This window comes from Balearica regulorum, chromosome 22 (assembly GCF_011004875.1).
Source record: "Balearica regulorum gibbericeps isolate bBalReg1 chromosome 22, bBalReg1.pri, whole genome shotgun sequence".
In the NCBI taxonomy this organism is placed as follows: domain Eukaryota; kingdom Metazoa; phylum Chordata; class Aves; order Gruiformes; family Gruidae; genus Balearica; species Balearica regulorum.
In genome coordinates this window covers 6,394,683-6,416,198 of record NC_046205.1, presented here as the reverse complement: position 1 = coordinate 6,416,198, position 21,516 = coordinate 6,394,683, and the positions used below count along the sequence as shown (strand labels likewise).

The 21,516-nt window shown below is 50.8% G+C and overlaps 2 protein-coding genes across 7 annotated transcripts in view; one reads left to right on the top strand and one right to left on the bottom strand.

Moving 5' to 3' along the window:
- The window catches only part of LOC104637774 (zinc finger MYM-type protein 4), a 43,298-nt gene extending 34,045 nt beyond the window's left edge, over positions 1-9,253 (top strand). For 4 of the 6 annotated variants that reach the window (XM_075773739.1, XM_075773737.1, XM_075773736.1 and 1 more), the window contains 5 exons: positions 1,432-1,583; positions 2,824-2,935; positions 4,840-5,088; positions 5,844-5,973; positions 7,421-9,253. In XM_075773739.1, the coding sequence (XP_075629854.1) occupies positions 1,432-1,583; positions 2,824-2,935; positions 4,840-5,088; positions 5,844-5,973; positions 7,421-7,628 (851 nt within the window). In that variant the 3' untranslated portion in view covers positions 7,629-9,253. Of the gene's footprint in view, positions 1-971; positions 1,068-1,431; positions 1,584-2,823; positions 2,936-4,839; positions 5,089-5,843; positions 5,974-7,420 lie in introns of all 6 variants that reach the window. The other 2 variants (XM_075773741.1, XR_012838617.1) reach the window with 2 other exon arrangements.
- Positions 9,254-14,952: 5,699 nt separating this feature from the next.
- LOC104636671 (interferon alpha-inducible protein 27-like protein 2B) lies at positions 14,953-18,815 on the bottom strand. Its single transcript, XM_075773925.1, has 7 exons — positions 18,570-18,815; positions 18,177-18,250; positions 17,740-17,778; positions 17,190-17,351; positions 16,241-16,291; positions 15,699-15,860; positions 14,953-15,231 (listed from the first exon to the last, which is right to left on the bottom strand). Exons 1-7 carry the CDS (start codon positions 18,683-18,685, stop codon positions 15,092-15,094), a joined length of 744 nt encoding a protein of 247 aa, XP_075630040.1. The 5' UTR covers positions 18,686-18,815; the 3' UTR covers positions 14,953-15,091.
- Between the last annotated feature and the right edge of the window lie 2,701 nt (positions 18,816-21,516).

The following is a 21,516-nucleotide window of genomic DNA, read 5'->3' as shown; positions in this document are numbered from 1 at the left end:
TTTGTAGAAGAGATGCTTTATGCAGCTGCAGAGCCTTTACTGAGCTATTATCAGGCCATAATTCTAAGTTGACAACACCAACTTGGCCCCATCTTTTTCATCCGCAGCTAGCGCATTCACAAAGTATTTCTTTGTCAGCATAACTGTTTGCTGTAAAAAAAAAGAAAAAAGTGTGCTACATTAAAATCTCAACACCTTATTTCTAGGCTTTACAGCTGGAAAGAAACCTTCCAAAAGTCTACCCATTCTGTCCTGCACCCAGCCTGAAACTATCTTTAAAAGGCGTGAATTGTTCCTTCTGTCTCAATAGGGTGATAGATAATAATGACAATATAAACGTCACTTTTGTTTGTTTTTTCTAATTATGGATTATAGTTTTTTTTTTACAAAAGCTCAGCAGTCCTGGGATTTGGCAGTGTCTAACTCCCCTTTTCCCTGGTCTCAAATCTGTCTTGCATGCTTGCACTGAAAGTTTTGTGCACAAATTTTCAGAGTCAAGCAAAGAATTTAAGAATATAATTGAGCTTTTTGAGGATGGTGGGGAAAAGAGCAAACCAGGTTTAATACTTTTGCAATGTAAAAAACTAAGCGTGGCAGGGCTTATATAAGAAAGATCCCAAAGGAAAAAAATCTGGTTAGAACGAGATCTGCTTTTTCCTCTCTTATTTGGAATTTTTGTTGTTATTACATGAGAACAGCTGGGGTTTTTTTTTCCCAGAAGAAGAGTAATCACATGAGTTACTGTGGCTAAGGAAGCAAACACTACGGTCAGTTCCAGGAAACTGTCCCCCCTGCCCCTTCCAGAAAGGTTCCCTGCTTAGTCCCGAGCAGTCCCTTTTGCAGGGTGTGGAGCAGCCAAGCCTGGTCATTTCATGGCAGGTCCTTCGATGGATTGATTCTCTGCTTGCTCTACTTCCCTTGCTGAATCCCGTGCATGGCCCTTGAAAGTCTTCGTTCCTTCTCCCTTTAAGGAGTCAAATATGCTGCACTCAACTCATGTCCAGAACTGTTAGGAAACACTCCAGATCTGTGTCTTGCTCGGGATTCCCCTGAGTCCAGCTGTAGAGGTGAAACCTATTTATCAACCCTACGCTGCCAGCCTCGAGTACATGCAGCCACTGCTATGCCACATCTTTGGGTTCAGCAAAATCCCTAATGTTTGAATGTCTCAGCTTTACGTGCCTGCAGCCTTATTACTCAGTTGCAGCGTTTGTACTGTCTGGCCGTGGTGGTGGCTTGGTTTTTATTGGCCAAATCCTCATTTAATTCTTAACCAACAGATAGGAAATAGTTCACAAGTTTAGTCATACAAGGTATTTCACATATGGGATAGAAGATTTAATAGTTCTGCTTACATGAAATAATAAGAAATGTGTGAAGATTTAATCTGTTGAATTCAGTTAATTTTTCTAATAATTTTCTTTGCCACAGTTCGTCCTGTGAAACTCAAGGAGGACATTCTGTCATGCACTTTTGCTGAGCTGAGTTTTGGCTTGTGCCAGTTTATTCAAGAGGTGCGGAGACCAAATGGAGAAAAATACGATCCTGACAGCATCTTATACTTGTGCCTTGGAATTCAGCAGGTAACTCAGAGAATGAGGGTATTGCTGTGGTTATTTATGCTTTATAGCCATAGTCCCATGGAGCTGCTTGGGTCTTGTAGAGGGGGCAAGAATGTCTCTTTTTTGTGTTTTATTCTTAGTCTGTCTTAATCCCATATTTGACTAATTTGTCTGGACCTTTTTATGATTAGAGTGAATGAGTTTCTTCTGTTGGGAGGAATGTGGCGTGGAAGGCTAGGTGTTTCTACCTAGACACAAATCTTTGGGTTTGGTACCTTTGTTATTCTTTTCATGCATAGGAAAGATTTGCAGAAACCTGAGTCTCCTCAGAAATATTTGCTTTATGATGGAATGTTTTAGATCTAAAATAGTTGCACAATGCTCTTCTAACATACAAGCTTACATGGAAGAGGTTACCCAGCAAAGACTGAGCTCCTTCCGTGGCTAGACAGATACCTTTTGCATTGGCAGTATTTACAGAAAAAATACAGCGGGAATAATAGCATTGTAATTAATGAATGCTAAGAGTAATGTAGTAAGTCCTGGCTACCTGCCTTGAAACAGTTGCAGTACAAACCTAGTATAATATTAATTTCTGTTTAAAACTCAATGTTCAGTATATTTCTGTTAGGGGCTTTTCTTTAGAATAGCCTGTTTGGTCCTTTCCTTAAACAGTCATTTGGAGATAAGGAATCAAAAGCTGATGAGGTCTAGGAGTATCACCATTTTTTGTGTGTTCCAGTTTTGATTTATTTATTGATACACACTCCTGACTTGTAGAACCCCCTTTTTCTTTAATTGCTGCCTCGCAAGAATTTAAAGAACTTTCACATTGATGCTGTAAGTTGAGCTACTTCAGCAGCCCCATGCTGGGCCTGTAACTAATGTTAGGAGATGTTAGCACGTTTTTAGGAGATGTTAGCAAAGTTCTTTTCAATAGAAGGATACTCAATAACTCTTCTGGTTTTTATAGGCAGATTTTTTTCAAGAATATTTAACACTTAGAGGAGGATGATTTTTCAAAAAACAGCTCTAGAGCTTGGAATATTAACAATAATTCTTGCCTAAACCTCTCATTTCATACTGGGGAGATCCCAGTCCCTGCATAAAATTTGATTTGATATCTTAGGGAAGATTTCAACAAAGTGTTTTGGACCATAAGACACTGGGACATAAGAAAGGAAAATAATCGGATGTCCTGTATCTTCTCTGTAATGTTATATAATCACAAACTGTATGTCTTCCTTTTTTTCTCTTGTAGTACCTGTTTGAGAATGGTAGAATAGATAACATTTTTACCGAGCCCTATTCCAGGTTTATGATTGAACTTACAAAACTTTTGAAAATCTGGGAACCTACAATTCTTCCAAATGGTAGGACAATTATTTTGTTTTGTGTAGCTGCATGACAAAGCCGTATTATAAATTAGTATTTTCTCAATGCCATGAAGAAGAATGTGATCTGAGGCATTCATATCAGTCTTCTCTTTCTCCACCATGTAATTGTTTGTGGTAGACTAGCATCATGGATTTTATGTCTGTCTCTACCAGTTACAGATTACATTTAAATATACCTTTGCCTCTGATCAATCTCTCAACTCCTTTGAAAGAAAGGTTTCCCATTCCTTTAGTCGACATGCTAGTTCTTCTCTTCCGTCAAGTTTTAGCTGATCTTTTTTGAATACAGGTAGCCAGAATTTTATGTAATAATGGAGATGAGTTACTGCAAATTCCATGTACAGTTGCACTGGTATTTCCCTATTAGTACCGGAAATACTCCTGAGAAATCTGAGGATCATATTAGCAAATCATTGGAATCTTGTCTACGTGGATCCACAACTGGCTTTTCATTTAGAAAATTAACTTTTTATTTAATACAGAAATAGGTGGGCCAGTGCGAACTGCATGAAGTTGAACAAGGCCAAGGGCAAGGTCCTGCGCGTGGGTCAGGGCAATCCCAAGCACAACTACAGGCTGGGCAGAGAATGGATTGAGAGCAGCCCTGAGGAGAAGGACTTGGGGGTGTTGGGGGACGAGAAGCTCAACATGACCCATCAATGTGCACTCACAGCCCAGAAAGCCAACTGTGTCCTGAGCTGCATCACCAGCAGCATGACCAGGAGATCAAGGAAGGGGCTCCTGCTCCTCTACTTCACTCTGAGACCCCCCTGCAGTGCTGCATCCACCTCTGGGGTCCCCAGGACGAGAAGGACATGGAGCTGTTGGAGTGAGTCCAGAGGAGGCCACGGAGATGATGCGAGGGCTGGAGCACCTCTGCCATGGAGACAGGCTGCGAGAGTTGGGGTTGTTCAGCCTGGAGAAGAGAAGGCTGCGGGGAGACCTTAGAGCCCCTTCCAGTCCCTAAAGGGGCTACAGGAAAGCTGGAGAGGGGCTGGTGACAAGGGCAGGGAGTGACAGGCCAAGGGGAATGGCCTGAAGCTGCAGGAGGGGAGATGGAGATGAGATGTGAGGCAGAAATTCTTCCTTGTGAGGGTGGTGAGGCCCTGGCACAGGGTGCCCAGAGAAGCTGTGGCTGCCCCTGGCTCCCTGGCAGTGTTCAAGGCCAGGTTGGATGGGCTTTGAGGTCCCTTCCAACCCAAACCATTGTATGCTATGATTCTATGAAATAATCAAATTACTTAGACTGTTGCATACAGTGAAGTTTTCTTTCACAACAAATCTCTTCTAAGCCTCCGTATCTCCTTTTCCCAACTGACATACAGTAATCACAATGGACTATTTGTATACGAAGATGGCATATTTTAAACTCATGCTCCATGTTTTAGGAAGTATGCATTTTTGCAGTTGGCCGGTGTGGTTTAATACAGTGAAATTAGAACTTAGTGAGGTTCTGCTGGTGTCTGCAATCTTCCTTTATATCCTTCTCTCCATTCTTCAGGTATTGGAAGATCATTCTGTTCCACAGCTTGGTTCTCCATGCTCCCTATGTTCGTGCATGCAGTGTTCTTGGTTTTATTTGAATTACAGTTGCTTAGGATAGGTCTGGATTTACTTTGATATGCAGTTCATGAATATAGAAGGTTAGCTGAAAGAGGACTTAAATGCATCTCTGGCAAAATCTGCCTACTTAATTTTACTCATTTCTGCCTTCCCACCCTGCTCATGTGTGATGCTTTCCTTGCTTTGGGAAAATTCTGAAAATCTGCTAGATTAGACAGAGCCTGTAAAAGCTGTTCATTTGTAACAGACTATGGGGACAGCCCTAAAATTGCATAAATAACCCTCTTCTTTTTTTTTTCCTTGCCTGTTGTTTCCAGGTTATATGTTCTCAAGAATTGAAGAGGAACACTTGTGGGAATGTAAACAGCTGGGTGCATATTCCCCTATCGTTTTATTGAATACACTTCTATTCTTCAACACCAAATACTTCCAACTAAAGAATGTCAGTGAGCACCTGAAACTATCCTTTGCCCATGTTATGAGACGCACCCGAACTCTGAAGTATAATACTAAGATGACATATTTACGTTTTTTCCCACCCTTTCAAAAACAAGAGGTAGAATCAGGTGAGTGTTGTCTAATCATCTGAATTTTGGCAAGCATATTTGTATTGTCTGCTCCTTGGTTTAAAAAGGACTGGGGAGAAAAATATGTTAAGCAGTAAGCAGAGCTATGGATAGTTGGACTTCTGCTGTTATCCTGTAGATTTTCAAAATTTTTTCACTCTAGTAAGGTTTAAAGAGAAATTCTGCATGAGCCAAGGCATCTGATAAAAACTTACAGAAGAGGTGCCACACATTTGGCTGAATTTTTTTTAATAGTTTTTTATAACATCGTAGGCTTGCATAAAGCTTTATTAACTACTGCATGAGTTGAAGGCCCTTTCTGAAGTCCTTTTCTCAAGACTTCATATTCTTGAGGTTCAGACCCTTATCATGCCCTTTTAATTCCCAGATTTATCCTAGGTCTGTGTGGTGGACAAACAAGGCAACCCAAATGGAGAACAGCAGTTTAGATGAAGCTAGGCGCTTGCACACAACTAAGGACTACCCTCTGGACCTCAGAGGCAAAGAAATAGAGATTTTTGTTTGCAGTTATTTTTTGCTGTTTGGAAAAGGGAAGTCTTTGATCCTATTGGCTTCTTTTGCCCATCCAGCAGATCAAACCAGCTGACTTGCACGTGACAGATAATCAGTTGAAGTAATGAGTTTCTGTGTGATGCAAAGTCCCGTCAGACTGGTGCTATGCTGACTGACGAGGGCTTGTTCTTGAACGCGCTGTTTTTCACTGAACTTCTCTGATGTCCTTTTTGTATATCCAGATAAATTATCTGTAGGCAAAAGGAAACGCAGTGAAGAGGAGGAGATTCCAACAGCAGTGGAAATGGCTGAAAATACAGATAATCCCCTGCGATGTCCAGTCCGACTTTATGAATTTTACTTATCAAAATGGTAAGTGACAGAATTTGATTTTTGATCTGTATGTAGACTAGAACAGGCATTTGAGCAAGGATCCCACCAGCCCTTTTGTGCCTGTGCTGCAGGCTCCTCTCTCCAATTCCAGGTCCCTCAGTGTGGGGATGGAACCATGCAAATCGGTAGTATTTGTTACTAGTGTTGAATCAAGAGCAGAGTTAGAGAGAGATGTATTCTTTAAATGCCTGTTTACACATCCACAGGTTGTAAATGTAAACAGGGGCATTACTACAGTGGCCGTGTCATTCTCATCTCCTTCAATTCCCATACAGGATCCTTCTTTTGAGACGTTTATAACTAATACCCTGATACCACGTTCCTTGTGAAAGAGGGTGGGAAAAGTGTGAATTAAGTAAAACTGCTGATAGCTTTTGCCTGCTGAAATGTGAGGTTGACTTTTATTTAGGAGTTAGAAAGGAGACTATAGAGCAAGGACATAGATATAAATCATTTTGTCTCTCTCCTGTTTCTATATAAACTTTGGCTAGGTCATTGAGCAGGTGGAATATGATGTTCTTCTCTTTTCAAAGAAAATACACATGCAAAAAGAAACAGCATCTCATTAGTGTCAGCTAAAACTCAAATAAATCACCCTCAAAAACACACCTACTGGGCTTACTACAAGTAGTCCCATTACTTAGGCAAAGGCATGCATAGCTGCTGTCCTGGCTCTTTGTCTCCCTCTTCTTACCTTCCTTGTCTTCACTTGCATATCATTAGAAGCTTTTGGCTGTCCTTGGACTGGGAAAATATTTTCGTGCTCCTCCATGGAATTATGCCATATCATAGCTGAGCCCCTGCAGTGGTGCAAGCAGCAGTAAAAATTCGCTTTGCTGTTTTAACGTGAATATTCCAAAGGCAGGCAGGAGGGATCCTTGCTCTAGAGGGCTTTGTGTCTTCCTGCCCCAGCCTGAAAGCTGCCTCCGAGTCAGACGGCCAGTCTATCAAGCAGATGGGCTTACCATTCTGCACCATAAGCAGGCAAGCTAGGATTGAGTTTTGCTAGCTCTTGACCATTCCCTGTGCCGAAGTACACAGCAGCTCTGGAATACTAGAACCGGTTTAATTCAGAGGTTGAATGTCAAATGCATCTATCAATCGTATCAAGATGCTAGGACTATTAATTGGATGATACTGTGATTGAAGAACCACATCTGTAAAGAAGTCACTCTCATTTTCTTTTTCACAATTTTCTTTGTTTCTTTATAAGCAAGTAATGCAAAGTGACCTGGAAACAACTTCCCTAAGTTGAGGGGGGCAAACCAAGTCACTAACAAAAAGATTGGAATTATGCCATTTAAATTACTGTGATGTCATCTTAATGTAACTTCCTTTTATTGGCTGTTTCTCCTTAACATTTCTGTGGGTAGGACAGATAATGCTGCCTTCCGATAACGTGCTCTTCCTTTCTTTACATTGCCAGTTCTGAAAGCGTGAAGCAGAGAAGTGATGTATTTTACCTTCAACCTGAGCGCTCCTGTGTACCCAATAGCCCCATGTGGTATTCCACATTGCCAATAGACCCAGGAACCTTGGACATCATGTTAACGCGTATTCTTATGGTGAGGGAGGTACACGAAGAACTTGCCAAAGTCAAATCAGAGGACTCTGATATTGAGTTATCAGACTAACTGAAGTGGGGTATTTTCCTTTGAGTACACATCAGAAGCACCAAACTGTGAATACGTCCAGCCTTTGGAAAATGTGTATCAAATAAGCCAAGATAATGTCACCTACAGGCGTATTTTGAACCACAGTGGATGTACAAACTGGAACTGGAAGGAAGCAAGCTGTGTAAGCTGCAAGAAACGACGTCCTGTGGCACCGATAAATCCTCTGAACAAATTCAAGATGAACTAACCTATTTGAGTGGTGCATAAATCCTTTATCTGTTTAGGATTTTAAAAAGTTGTGAGATATTTTTAAGGAAAATGGTTGTGTAAAATCTACCATACCGATGTTGGGCATGGAGAGCTAGACTGTGGCTCACGTGACTTCTCAGCCTCATGGCTGCAGTCCTTGCTGCCAAAGAGCACGTGAAGATCCTAGAGCTCTTCACGAGGACAGGAGAGGAAGTGGTGGTATTTAGACGAACAGACACTTTCCGTTATAAATACACGTACACACACGCTTTTATAATTTTTGTGAAACTGGGATCAAACGTTAGGCAGGCGGAAGCTGCTGGCATGCCTGCCAGGGAAGCTATGTGAACGGACAACTGTCTGGCTGCTGTTAAATGGTCACACGATGCCAGAATCTAGCTCTCAGTCCAGGCTAACACCAACTCTAGCTCTGTTCGGTCTTCGGCGTGGAAGAGGTGCTGTAGGTCAAACTTCAGAGTGATCATGTTACGGGACGAACATTTCTGGGATATGTACAGGAGAGTGACTGTCCTGGGGTATGTGCAGAAAATCCCTTACCTAGCCCAGTAGCTCTGCAGTCTGTCGATATAATCTAGCAAATACTGTGGTGCGCGGAAATTTTTTTTCCCTTAAGGCAGCTTTCCTTTCTCCTCTTTCCCTACTCCTATGTTTTTTGGTTGTTTTATAAAGCAAATCTGGAGGGCCTTGTCATTTCAGACGAGAGATACGTGCACTCTTTCTCTTTCCACCTTTGCAACGCGTGCAGTGTTGTGCAAAGGATGCAGTATTACTTTTGACAACAGAACTGTGGTAGAAAATTACCATGTGTGTTTTTTTCCCACCCTACCCAAAGAGATTTAGTCTAGTGTTGGAAATCGAAAGAGATTTTTTTAAGGCTTGGCTGTTACTGCGTCTTTTTGAAGAGAAAAGCTCCCACATTGTGTTTAGAGGACAGGACGTTATCAGATACTGTCTGTATCTCCGTTTTCTCAAGCTATAGATGTGTGTTTCTGAGGACCAGTGGTCACAAATTCGTTGGAAACCCAAACTATTTTTAAAGAAGAGAATTGTATGGTTTTTATCTAGCACTGGTCAGGTATCCATCTTCTGTAACAGGGGTCTGATATTTGATCTTGTCACTAAAATTTCAAGAGATGAAAATCAACAGCCTTGAATTATATTTCCTTTTTTTGTTTTGTTTTGTTTGGTTTTGTTTTTTAATTATTTTTTTAGCAGTAACAAAAGTAATTTAACAAAAATAAAATCAGAAAGTAGTCTATTGACGTTGTGTACTCGGTAGTCCTGTCCCTGCCTGTAACAGATTTCACCGATGTATTTTTTAATACAGAAAACTATGTGAAAAGTAAACCTGCCCCTGATTCTGTCTGATCAAAGCCCATCTGTGTCTGTCATTTCTGATCAAAGATAACTGCTTTCTCCATGTCCTGGCCTAGCACTCCTGGGGCAGATGTTTCGGCCGTAGTACGTTCCCTGCCAGTAAACTGCCGGGGCACTCAGAGGCTCAGCGATGCTCCTGTGGGCTAATTTCATGTTCTGTGAACACGAATCTGTCCCTCCCCATATTTATATTAAAATAGTGAAATAGCAGGCATGGTATTTTGCATTGGGATGGTGGATAGAATATTACAGGGGGAAAAAAATCAGTCTGGAAAGATTAGTGTGTAGGTCTTAGGGGATAAAAGAAGTCTGAGCTGTGTCGCTCGCACATGGGTGTGCCTAGAACCTCTACATCAGTAGGAGAGGGGAAGGACCCAGGAATTTCTGTATTTCCTGGGCATCCCCTGCAAGAGGGCAGCTGTACTCGGCTGCCTTTGCCCACTCCCTGCCTTCCCCAGGGAATAAGCAAGGCAGCAGCGAGGACAAGCCGGTGGGAGGGCTGGCTGTCGTTGGGTGGGGATTGTCTAAAAAATAATACCACATCTGAGTTTTCCCTTAATCGACATTACAGAAGTACTCCCATAGAATAAAGTAGTATATTTGTATCTTATGAGTAACGTACTCATTTTTCTTTCTCTGAGGACCCTCACTTTCTTGTCTGTGAAGACTTTCACGTACGTTAATTTTTTCCAGGTACTTGAAATGAAAGATAATTTGCCTTTCATACTCTCTCAGCAAGGAAAGTTCAATTGTGTTAAGCTTGACTGGCTGAAAGCAAAGTTGTAAACATTCACGTCGTGGCTCTGCAATGAGGAAGGGTTCGGTGCAGTGTCTTTCGATGATAAAATTAACAGAACAAGCAGTTTTAGTTTCAGTTTCCCTAGTCAGATACCTTCTGCTTGGAGGCCCTTCCGCAATCGCGTATGTTGGCCGGGGTGTGCCTGGGCTTTTTTTGCCTCTCAAGGAATTTCTTGTCAGCCCAGCTAAAGACCACACTGATTTACCAAATGGGTTACTTTGAAGGATTAAAATGTATTTATAGATTATACACGCAGGATCCAAGCTCTGAACACTTAGACAAAGTTGTTTATAATAAACATATCTGAATCATTCGCTGACCATGCAACGATGTTTACTACTTGAAATATTCTTTTAAGGAGAAAAATCATGCTGTAGTCTTAGCGTGGACAGAGAAACAACAAAGATGATGCTGAGAAAGAAAAATAGAAGATGATGCTTCCTGCTAACAGGGTTTCTATCACTGTGCCTTCCCACTGTACACGGTGTTTAACCCCTTGGTTTTCAGCGTGCAGGGGTAGTGGCATAGCTGTGCAGAGCGGTTTGAGAGTGTGGAAGCGAGCGTGTCGTGTTACTCCTTACCGAGTGTATTTGCACTTCTGGCTGCTAACACAAGTCTTTGGGTTTTGCAGAGATTTTTGTTTAAAAAGCTTCTGGAGCGTGGCTGTTACCTCCGCGGTGCTGGCAGTTTCCTGGCAGTTCTCACTGCGAGAGATGCCTGGCGCAAACCTGCTGCTCTCTCCTGGCTTCGGGTGACTAAAGAAGGAACCTAGGGGCACGCTGAATGCCACAGAATTAGGAGCAAAAAGAAGTTAAATCATCTTAGGAATTATTCTGCCACCTGCTGATCTAGAAGAAACCCCTGGATTTCTCTGGCAGTAGTCTCCAGCCCAGTGATGGCTCCTCAGGTACTTGACAGAGAACGGTAGCAAAGTCACTCATCTCACGTTCCCAGGGTGCGCTCCCACAACGATGAGGCTCCACCAGTACCGGTTTAGTGCCAGGGTCACAGAAGGGACTGAATGTGCAATAAAGTCTTTGGGTTTTGGTAACAATCTCAGTAACTCTTCTCAGTCCCTTGAGCAATAGTCTCACTGTTGCCTTAAAAAAAAAAAAAACCTGAACAAATGCTCGTGCATAAAATTCCTTATGGTGCTCTTAAACCACTGGCACCGCACTCGCTGTCTAGGCTGGAGTTTTGCTCCCATCAGTACAACGGGCTCCTGCCCTGTCTTTTTCATCCAGTTTAAACATTCCTAACAGAGCAGAGGCAAAAACAAGATTTGCTGTCTTCTATTACATAGCTGCTCGTCTGCTCTATGTCCCCACTAGCATCATCAACCTTACAAGATTTAAAGAAATAACAAGTTTTGAGCAGTTTTAAGCTACTGAGCAGTGGCTGGTCCTTTCTTTTGCAAAACCATCCAGTTTTGAGGGTGGTGTTTTGTAACAGTATGAGCACCAACAACCTGTACAGATCATGGACCACTGCTGAGGAGAAACTCTAGAAGGAGTTTAGGAGCAACGAAGCTGGAAGGGTGCATGTTCTGCCTCGGAGTTGCAGGTCAGAAACCCAGGCTTGCCTCGCCGAGGGTGGGTGCGAGTGGAGCAGGCGTGAAGCCCCGCTTTTCACCTCCTCGTCCTCGGCAGATGAAATGGTGGCGTCCCTACGCGGTCGCCTCCTTTCTGCTCTTACTGTGGGCACCTGCTCGAGAGGAACCTCTGGCCAGCATGACAGCTGCAGATTTGTCGGGCAGGTAGGACTGACTCTGCTTTTGCATCTTCCCCGGGAGGAAATGGTTGTTTTGAAAGGGGGAATAGAGTGGTTCTGCACAATATTGTTGCATTTGTTAAGAAGTTAACTCCAGCCCTCTTGTTAGAAGGTGGATTTTTTTGAACTAAGAGGGGAAGTAACTCATTTAATCTGACCACTGCATGAACAGATCCCTTCTGGCTTCATCCCGTGGCTCCCGTGTCAAGCCCATAGTGCTTGGCCGAGCTGTAAGACTTTGCATTTTTATGTTCAGTTTCTTCCCCCCTCCTCTATTTCCAAGAAGCATTTGATAACTTTTCTTTTGTGCTGTGCTTTATGAGGAAACTGTTTTGGACATGCCAGAAAGAGGGAGAAATAACGGAGCAAGTGGTGGCAGAGGAGCGTTGGAGGGTGCTGGGCTTGGGCAGGTGGGCGATTGTGCACGGCAAGAAACTAATATGAATATTTATTAAAGTATCTAGGTTTCAGCATTTTGTATTCAAAGCATCTCAGTTGGATGCTATTAGGAAAAGTTAGTGAATGTGGGCATGGGTCATGGATGGGACAAACTTAGAACCTGAATTTAAAAGCGTTTCAGTTCCTGCATGTACCGTGCTAGCTCTTCTGCTGTCCCGTGGCAAACTGCAAAATCTGCAACAGGTTTTTTTTGTTTTTCATTTGTCATCAGTAGATGTTGCTGCCATGGAGGTCCTTAGCGCTCAGTCGATGGCACCAGTGCTAGCTCTGGTCCAGGGAGCGTTGCAAGGTTGTAAATGCTTTTGGGAGTCATAAAGGCTTGAAGGAACTCGGGCATCTTGGATTCTTCCAGCCCCAGAACTTAAATTTCCATTGGACAGTAACATTCACTAAGCTAATGGTTTTTCAGCAGAGATACGGTTTTTTTTATTAACGAAACAAACCCTGAAATATCTTAGATTATCACCTGCTTGGAGGGAAAGAGGGAATTTATTACAATTAAACAGTCAAGCTAAACAAAGCCTCAAACACCAAAGCTCAAAATGCATCCCAAGTGCACAGTTTTAAGTAACTAATCCGGTCCAGCTGCCCCGTGCTCGGACTCACGGATGCAGGCTGCAATAGCCACGGTAGCTACGGCGCGCTTCATCTTGTGGTTCACAGCTGACTGTTAGGTGTGCCAACAAGCGGTGTAGCTGGGGTCTTAGGTCTAGGAGTCAGGGGCTTTTTATTCTCTCTTCTACATTTTTATAACACAAAAAGCCAGAACAATTTGAAAAGGTCTTTTTGACCTGCTGGGAGCCAGGCTTCTTCCTCGAAGAGAAGGGTGTGGGTGACAGCTCTTGACTTTGTCCCCAGTTAAGCCACTGACTATTATATTGCCCGGGATCCAGAGTACACACCACATCACTACTGTTGTATCGATGAAGCCTCATGTCTTGACCCTTGCCAATCTGTACCTCGGCTGTACCCATCTGTAAATTGGCCACACTTTCCTACCTCGTTTGGGCATTATGAGGCTAAATTCTGTAGGATGCTTTGCAGCCCCCGTGATGAAAGGTGCTATATAACTGCAAAGTGTTACTTCAAAAGATTTAAATAGATCACCAGTGCATCATAACCTATATTAAAAAGACTTTTTCTTATATGAGAATTTATAGACTTCAATGTATGGTATTAATAAGTGAATTACTGAGACCCCCAAAATAGTTTTTGTTTGAATCGTATCTGTATTCTGGAAAAGTGATTAAAAACCTTTAACCTTAATAAAAGAGTACATCCTCATTTCCTGTATGATGTTGGAATCTGAGTTAAAAAGCAGAATCTCACAGATTTGAAGGGGGGGGGGGGGGGAGGGGGGGGGGGCAGGCTTTAGTTGTTTTTAAGCCAGCATTAAAATAGCAGCTTAATAACTTCGCAGCAAGGCTTGGTCTTTCCCACCTGGCTGTAGAGCAGCTCACGCTGAGCTTTGCTCCTCCTTGAAGCCTCTGAGATCAGCTGTAATTAGCTCAATCACCAGCCGAGTTTGCTACAGGCACCCTATCCCCAAACCGAGCGCCGGGGAACCGGTGGCTGCTCGAGTGCTGCCCGACGCCGTCAGCGAGCAGGAGAGTCCTCGGGACCCACCATCGCCTTTGCTGGCACCCTGAAATGCTAGAGTCACCCAGGAGCCACAGCAGCACGGAAACACCACCGCTCCCCTCAGCCCCTCGTTATCCAGCGCTTGATGCGGCTTCCAGCGAGGGCAGGGAAAGTCTCGTGGCTTTCCGAGCGAGGTTCCCAAGGCTCCTCTGGGTTGGGAGCCACCAGAGCTTTCCTCAGTGCGGGTTTTAAGGCCCCCATCACACAACTGGTTTACACATATTTTGAACTTTGCTGGTGCACCCACAGCCGGGCAAGTGCCCGTGCAGCCAGTGCAGCCTTTGGGTTTAAAGAGGTTGCTGAGAACACAGATACAGGCAATCACCAGGAAAAAAAAAAAAAAAAAAAAAAAAAAAGACAGACGTGCTGCTTAAATGTTCCCAGCAGCCTGACGAATGAGCGTCCAAAATGATGCGCACCCTGGTGCAGCCACAATCGCCAGCAGGCATCATGGGTGCATCACATGAGCGTCTGGGGTGCAAGGGACAGTATTTGTTTTAATGGAGGCTTAATATATTCTTATTATTACACAGGTAACGCTTTCATACCATCATTTGAGGCGAGCTGGGTTTGCACAGGGATAGCTGGTGTTTACTTCAGGAGACACAGAAAATTGGAACTATCATTCAGAATGATGACAGGTGAACTGCAGAAGTGGTAGGGCAATACTGTGTCCGCTTGTTGACTAATTAATTGAGCTGTTGCTCAATGAATTTATTTTAGGTAATTAATTATAGACAGTAACTGAAACCCAGCTGATTGCCAAGGAGAGCCTTGTTCGCCCGTGCTTGGGATGCAGATGGAACACAAGCCATGTGTCAGTCCAGTTTGTCACCCGTCACCACACACCATGTGAATTAAACACGGTTTATATCAAACCTATCTACAGCTTTGGCAGCTTTTTAGGGGTAGAGAGCGCGGGACTGAAGAACCTGCCAGTTTGAGTCTGTTCCTGGACCACTGCAAATCCCGAGGCACTTGACGGGTACCTGGGCGCTGACCGCACACCAACCAACACGACACCCCCACCTGCAAACCACCTTTATTGGTTTCAATGCACTCAGTGCTCAAGTGGCTCCATAGCTCTTCAGAGGGCGGCCGAGTCGCTGGGGTGTCTGCAGGGGCTTCGCAGCGCCTGCCACGCTCCCTGGCAGAAACCTCGGGCTCAGGCACCTTCTTGGCTTTGCTTGGGTTCATCTCCTGGAGGTTCCTCCCCCTTGAACAGACTGGCACCGGTTGTTGCACCAAGCGATCCCAGCGCAGATGATAGCCCAATTTTGGCACCAAGAGAGAAACCTGCAGCTCCTGCAAAGATAGAGAGAAGCGTGACGCCCCAGGAGCATTGATGCTGCCTGCTGAGGGACCGAGCACCAGGCAGAGATAGCCCAGGACTTCTCCTGGGCAGAGATAGCCAAGGACCTCTCCAGACTGTGCCGGGGAGCCGGCGTGAGAGTGGGCTCTGCTCCCTGAGCATGGCCAGCCCCTTTCTGGCTCTGGCCAGCACTTCCAACGAACGCAGGCGTTGTTCTCACCAGAAGAGCGAACATCCACCTACGTGGCCCCCGATGTCCTCAGCCTCAGCGCCTTACCCCAGCAAGTCCTGACTCTTCCTGCCGCATCGCGGATTTATCCCTTCCCCACAGTTTTGGGTGATTCAGAGCAACGGAGGGTTAAAGGGCTGGTTTGGCTTTACACGAGCCGAGCGTATCACCCCGTGCAACCCTCCAGGGGTGAACCCAGCACAGCTCATCTCCCCTGCCCTCCCCACTCACCAATCGATTGCAGCACAGCCACGGCGCTGCCGGCAGCCACTCCTCCGTTGTTGGCTATGGCAGCTACTGACATCATCTTGGCGGCCACAGACCCAGCGGCGATGCCGGTTGCCGTAAACCCCAGCGCACAGATGCCTGCCGGGATGCCAACAAGTGCCACTCCTGCAGGCAGGACACCGCAGCGTTAGGGTGGTCTCTGTGACCCACATCTTCCCCCGGCCACCAGCCCCTCTCCAGCTTTCCTGGAGCCCCTTTAGGGACTGGAAGGTGCTCTAAGGTCTCCCCGCAGCCTTCTCTTCTCCAGGCTGAACAACCCCAACTCTCGCAGCCTGTCTCCGTGGCAGAGGCGTGCAGGGCTGGAGCAGCGGGCGCAGACAGATGTCCAGGCGCAGGCCAGCGCTGCCGCCTCCCTCGCGGTTGCGCCCGAAGTCCCCCCGGCGCTCGCAGCCCCCCCAAGCCCGGTCAGGCCCCCACCACTGCCAGCCTGGGGACAGGACCGGGCAGCGAACCCAAGCGCGGCTGAGCCAAGGCCAGGTCCTCACCGACTCCGACAGCGGCTCCAATGGCTGCTCCTTTGGTTTTCTTTCCCATCGCTAAGGCAGCAAAAGGCAGGTTGGGGGGGGGGGGGGGCAGGAAAGCTTCGCTCGGGCGGGGCCGAGCGCCCTGAGCTCCCCCGGCCTGCCCCCCCCCCCCCCCCCGGCCCCCCCCAGACCCCCCGGGAAGCGGCCGAGGACGGGAGCGGGCCCCGCTGCTCCCGGGCCAGGAGGAGAGGGGAGAAGGGGGGGGCACCCCGGGGTGCCCAGCGCCCCGCTGTACCTGCCCGCCGTGCTGCCTGTCCCACCGAAGTGCTGCCTGCCCTGCCCGCCGCACCCCGTCCACCCGGACCGGTGCCGGTGCCGGAGCTGCCGCCGCCCCGCCCCGCCCCGGGGCCGCCCCCGCTCGGCGCATCACGACGCGGGGAGGAGGCGGCGGTCTGGGCTCGGGCGTCTTTATCTGGAGTGTCAGATACAGCGAGGGGGGCACGGGAGAGCTGCAGGGGGGGTCTCGGCGGGGGTCCGGGGCGGGGGGTCACGGCAGCTGTCAGTGAGGGTCCCGGGGGGATCCCGGGGATCACAGCAGGGCAGCCCCGAGGACAGCCCCGATGGCTGACAGGGTAGCCTTCCCAGCCATGGGCACTCCTGCTGCCCCTGAGGAAGAGAGGGAGAAATTAGCCTGAGCCCCCCCAGCCCAACCCTGGCCCTGGCACGGGGCCCCCACTGTGCCCCATTTCCTGGGGGAGCACCCCGAGGAGGGGCAGCCCCTCGCCCCACTGCTGCCATCAGGTGTTCCTGCAGCCAGGCACCCCAGAGCCGGTGGGACCCTGGGAGCCCCCACTCCCGTGGCCACCCCAGGCCCTTGCCACACTGCTGGTACCGCCCGGGGAGGCCGAAACATGGGGTGCACCACAGTGACTCCATGGGCACCCCGCGGCACCGTGCTGGGAGCACTCACCGAGCGACTGCGCTGTGGCCACCAGGCTTGCGGCAGCCACCTGCCCACCATTGGCCATGGCAACTACAGACATCATTCTGGCGGCCATGGATCCAGCTGCAATTCCTGCTTTGGTGAAGCCCAGAACATACAGAGCTGCTGGCATCACAGCCGTAGTGAGTCCTGCATCGGAAAGCAGCAGCAGTGACGCTCCCGCGGGCACACGTGTTCCCCAGGCTGCAAAACCCTCAGCCCTAGGTCGCACCTCAGCCGCACGCGTCCCCCAGTCCCGAAACCGGGGGTGGGTGGTGGCAGAGCTCCAGCTCCCCGGGACAGCCCAGAGCAGAGCGGGTGGTTCAGAGGCCCAGGGCCAAACCCCCCCCTAAGCTGGGGCATCAGTGGGGTCCTGCACATGGGCTTCCCGGGGCAGGCCAAGGGGCAGCGTTTTGGGGAGGAGGCAGCACCCCCAAAGAGGGGTCTGTGCGCGCAGAGCAAGCAGCAGCACGAAGCCCTGGGAAAGTGCTGTATTTCCGCGTGGTGTCAGCTATCCCCGTGCACACCAGCGCCTTACCAACTCCTATGGTCACTCCGATGGCAGGGCCCACAAAATCTGTAACGAAGGCGAGATGGAGGGCAGTCAGTCGGCAGGGCTGCAAGCGAAGGTGAGCTGCTGCCCTCGCTCTGGGCAGCACTGCAAGGGGCTCCTCCATCCCCTGCCCGCACCCCCAGGCCCCTGCCTGCTGGAGCAGCGTGTGCCCCTTTCCAGGAGCATCCCAGCGCCTCACACCACCGCGACAGCGGCTCGTGCCTTCTCCAAAATGCCAGGGACACGAGTCCCTGCTGACACAGCCCTCATGCCTGTGGCCGGCCCTGGCCCCGGCCTGCGATCGCCCCAAGCCCCCCTCGTGCCTCTGCTCAAAAGCAGAGGGCCATTTGCTGTGCGCCCAGGGCCCGGTGCCCCGTGGTCCCCACGCTGGGGGGCCCATGCCCCTGACCCCGTGAGCTTACGCATGGTGGCCTGGCCTGGTGGTGGGGGCAGCCGCTGGAGTGAGATGTGTGACGGGTCCGGTCTGAGCCTGGTCCTTCAGGGAACAAGAACAAGATTTTCCTCCTAGGGCAGCGTGGGGGGGTGAGCAGGGGCCTTGCTCTCCTGCCCAGGTGCCCACAGCCACTCCCCTCCCACCCCGTCCTGCCCCCCCAAGAGCCCCTGGCCACCCCACAAAAGCAGAGACACACGCCCCCCCCCCCCCCAGACTTCGCGTTTCTTCCCAGCCCAGGGCTCCCTGGCTGCTCTGCCAGCCCAGTGGGGAGAGCAGCACCCCACTTTTATCCCCCCGCCTCAGAAAAGGGGTGCTGTCCCCAAACACCCATCCTGGGGCCCCGGCACCCCACGCCACCGACCTGTCTGTTGCCCACCAAGAGCTCAGTGCCGCTGGAGCACACTTGCCGCTGGTAGCAGGAGCCTCAGGTGACGTCAGCACAGCAAATTTCCACGAAACTGCTCCGCTGAGTTTCATTTTCCCCGAATTCTTGGTCCGTGTCGGTGTTTACCCTTTGTGCGCCTGGCTCTGCCGGCACAGGAGGTGGCCGGGCAGCGGGGCGTGGGGGTCACCCGTCCCGGGGGGTTGGACCTCAGGGCTGCTCCCCACGGGGACCTCTGTCACCCACTAACCCTCCCATGGGGACAGGGGGTGCCGGGGCTGTGGCAGGGAGGATGCGCTGGGCAGGGCAGGGGGTGGGGGGGGTGGGGGGGGGTGGGGGGTGTTGCCGTAGCAGCTGGGGCTTTGTGGGGCATGTCCCGACAGTTCAGGGCCGGTGAAGCTCCACCGTTTTTGATGAGGACTACGGGCAGCGCGGGCGGTCTGGGCAGCGCGGAGATTTCCACGGGCTGGCAGCGGAGGTGCAGTCCCTCTGGCCGCCTCCCCTCCACCGGGCAGCCTCAAAAACCGGCCAAAGCCCCACTTTGCAAACCCCCCTTTCCCCCGCTCCTCGCGCCAGCTTCTCACCCCGAGCCCCCTCGGGGCAGGACGCAGCCAGCCCACCCGGCGCAGCCCCTCGGGGCCGGGGTGGCCAGGGCGCAGTGGGTGCCGCCATGTATGCGCCGCTGCAGCTGGTTGAAGGGGACCAAATCCAGTTGCAAGTTGATCTGGTTCCTTTTTACCAGCCCCAGGGACGCACCATCTCTCCGGACGCGCCGCCTGGGCCAGTGCTGGCGTGGAGGGGGGTTCCCGGCGTGGGGGTCCCAGCCCAAAAATACATACTTCTTAACATTCCATAACGCCGGCCGACTCCATATGGGCATATGAAGAAGTATGTAGGGTTGGGAGGGAGAGGCAGGCAGCACGGCGCTGGGCACAGGGGGCACGGGGACACCAGCCGCTCCTGGCAGCACCCACCAGCTCTGGGCCGTGGGACCCTGGAAGGAACTGGCGGCCGCGGTGAAGCCTGAGGCCGGGCAGGGGCTGTGAGGAGCACATCCTGCCCACCCCTGGATCCCGCCCCTGCTTGCGCCCAGCCCCAGGTTCATCCCTGGCCGTGGCACTGCCCGTACAGTCCCGTAGTGCCCGCAGCCACCCTGGAGCAAGGGGCTGCAGAGCACGACGGTGCCGTGGCCTACGTGTGTGCCTGGGATGCAGAGCCTCTGCACCCACCGCAGGGTGCTCAGGCCGCCAACGCACCCACCGCTTGGTGGTTTGGCCGGTGGCTGCCCTTCGTGGGTGGTGGGACGCCCCGGGACGCAGCCGAGGCTCAGCAGTTTGGGCCGTGGGGCACCGTGGGGGGCTGCACCTCTGAGGACACGGCCAAGTGCCGTGTCCCATGAGCCCACACGGACGGCGGAGGTGGGTGCCTGCGCTAGGAGCCATTTCTGCACGAGGGGGTCCCCCATCGACCCAGGATGCACCAGCTGCACCCCCCCCCAGCACCCTGCACTTCCCCAGCACCCTGCAGCACCCTAGCACCACCCTGCAGCACCCATCCCCCTCCCTGCTGCAGCCCGTGTGCCAAAGCAGCGGTTGCAGCTCGGTGCAGCTGGGGCCGGCACTGGGGGCACCCACCTCCTGCACCCCCACCCTCCCCGCCCGGCTCGTTTGGAAGGCTGGGAGAAGGACCTGGGGTCCAGGCCCTCCCCACCCCCTCCCCACCCTGCAGCTCTGGGCAGGGGAGGCCGGAGCCGCCTTTGCCCACGGGAGGGGGTTCAGCTGAGATCTCAGGGGCTGGAGACCGTAAGGGGGATGTGGGGGGACCCCCCGGCCCCGGCACAGCATGGCCAGGGCAGGACGATGGAGGGGGTGAGCGTCACCACAGCCCATCTGTGCCTCGACCCCAGTGACCTTCCTACCCCTAAACTCGCACGTGGAGCAGAGCAACGGTGGGTGCAGGGAGCCGTTCCCAGCACTGCCCCCTCCTCGGGGGAGCGAGGGATGCGCGGGGGGCCAGGCTGCAGGCAGAAGGGACGCGGGGCTGGCCAGGCCAGGCGTGGACGTGACTCAGCGCCGGGAACTGTGGCCACACACGCTGCAGCTCTCTGCAAGGAGCCGGTGGGTGCCAAGTACACGCTCACCGCGCCGGCCCTGCTCGTGGCACCCACAAGCAGCAGAGACCCTGCTCGGTGACCCCCGGAGCGGCCAACCATCGCCTCGGGGCGCAGGGTTGCTGCCAGCATGGCCATGGTCCCCCCAGGATGCTCCACCAGCACCCCGGGACCTCCCACATGACCAGTGCTCAGGGACCTGGCACTGGGGACCCCAGAGACACAGCTCCCAGGACCCAAGTACCCAGCCTGGCAGCAGCGGTGGGGCAGAGCATGGTTGGCTAGACCAGCATCCCTGTCCCCCCTCCAAAAGCAGATGGAGCGGGTGGCCAGAGGCTGCAGAGATGCGCCCGCTTAACCCTTCGGGCTCTGCTGGCCCCGCAGCACAGCAGGATGCTGCCGCACAGTTTTGCTGTAGGGGTGCAGGGGATCCCAGGGGTCGGTGGAGCTGTTGGGGCGCACCAGGAGCTGAAAGCTGGTGGCTGTGCCCACCCCAACCCCTCTGGAGCCAGGGAGCAGGGTCGGGTTCAGCTCCAGCCACCTCAGCTGACCTTGGGCAGCCTCCCAGGACCGCGGTGCTAGAGGTACCCCGGTCTGGGGGTCCTACACAGCCCCATCCCACAGCACGGTCCCCGCAGCCCTCGGCCGGGCTCTCCCAATGACCTTGGAGGGCCGCACGCAGCACCGTGGGATGGTCACTGCATCCAGGGCGCCCAGTCTCACCTGATCCCATCCTGGGCCACCCCTGCTCATTCCCAGCACCCTTCCTTGTCCCGGCCCTGCCCCACGGCCCGTGTCTGCTCCACTGCCCCCTCT

Bases quoted from the DNA above. Each gene is read 5' to 3' on its own strand.
- LOC104636671 (XM_075773925.1), bottom strand. From the start codon at position 18,685: ATGAAACTCAGCGGAGCAGTTTCGTGGAAATTTGCTGTGCTGACGTCA. The intron at 16,292-17,189 runs GTGAGTGCTCCC...TTGCTGCCTTAG, and splicing joins GGCCACAGCGCAGTCGCTCG to CGATGGGAAAGAAAACCAAA. The intron at 15,861-16,240 runs GTGAGGACCTGG...TCCTGCCTGCAG, and splicing joins TGGAGCCGCTGTCGGAGTCG to GAGTGGCACTTGTTGGCATC.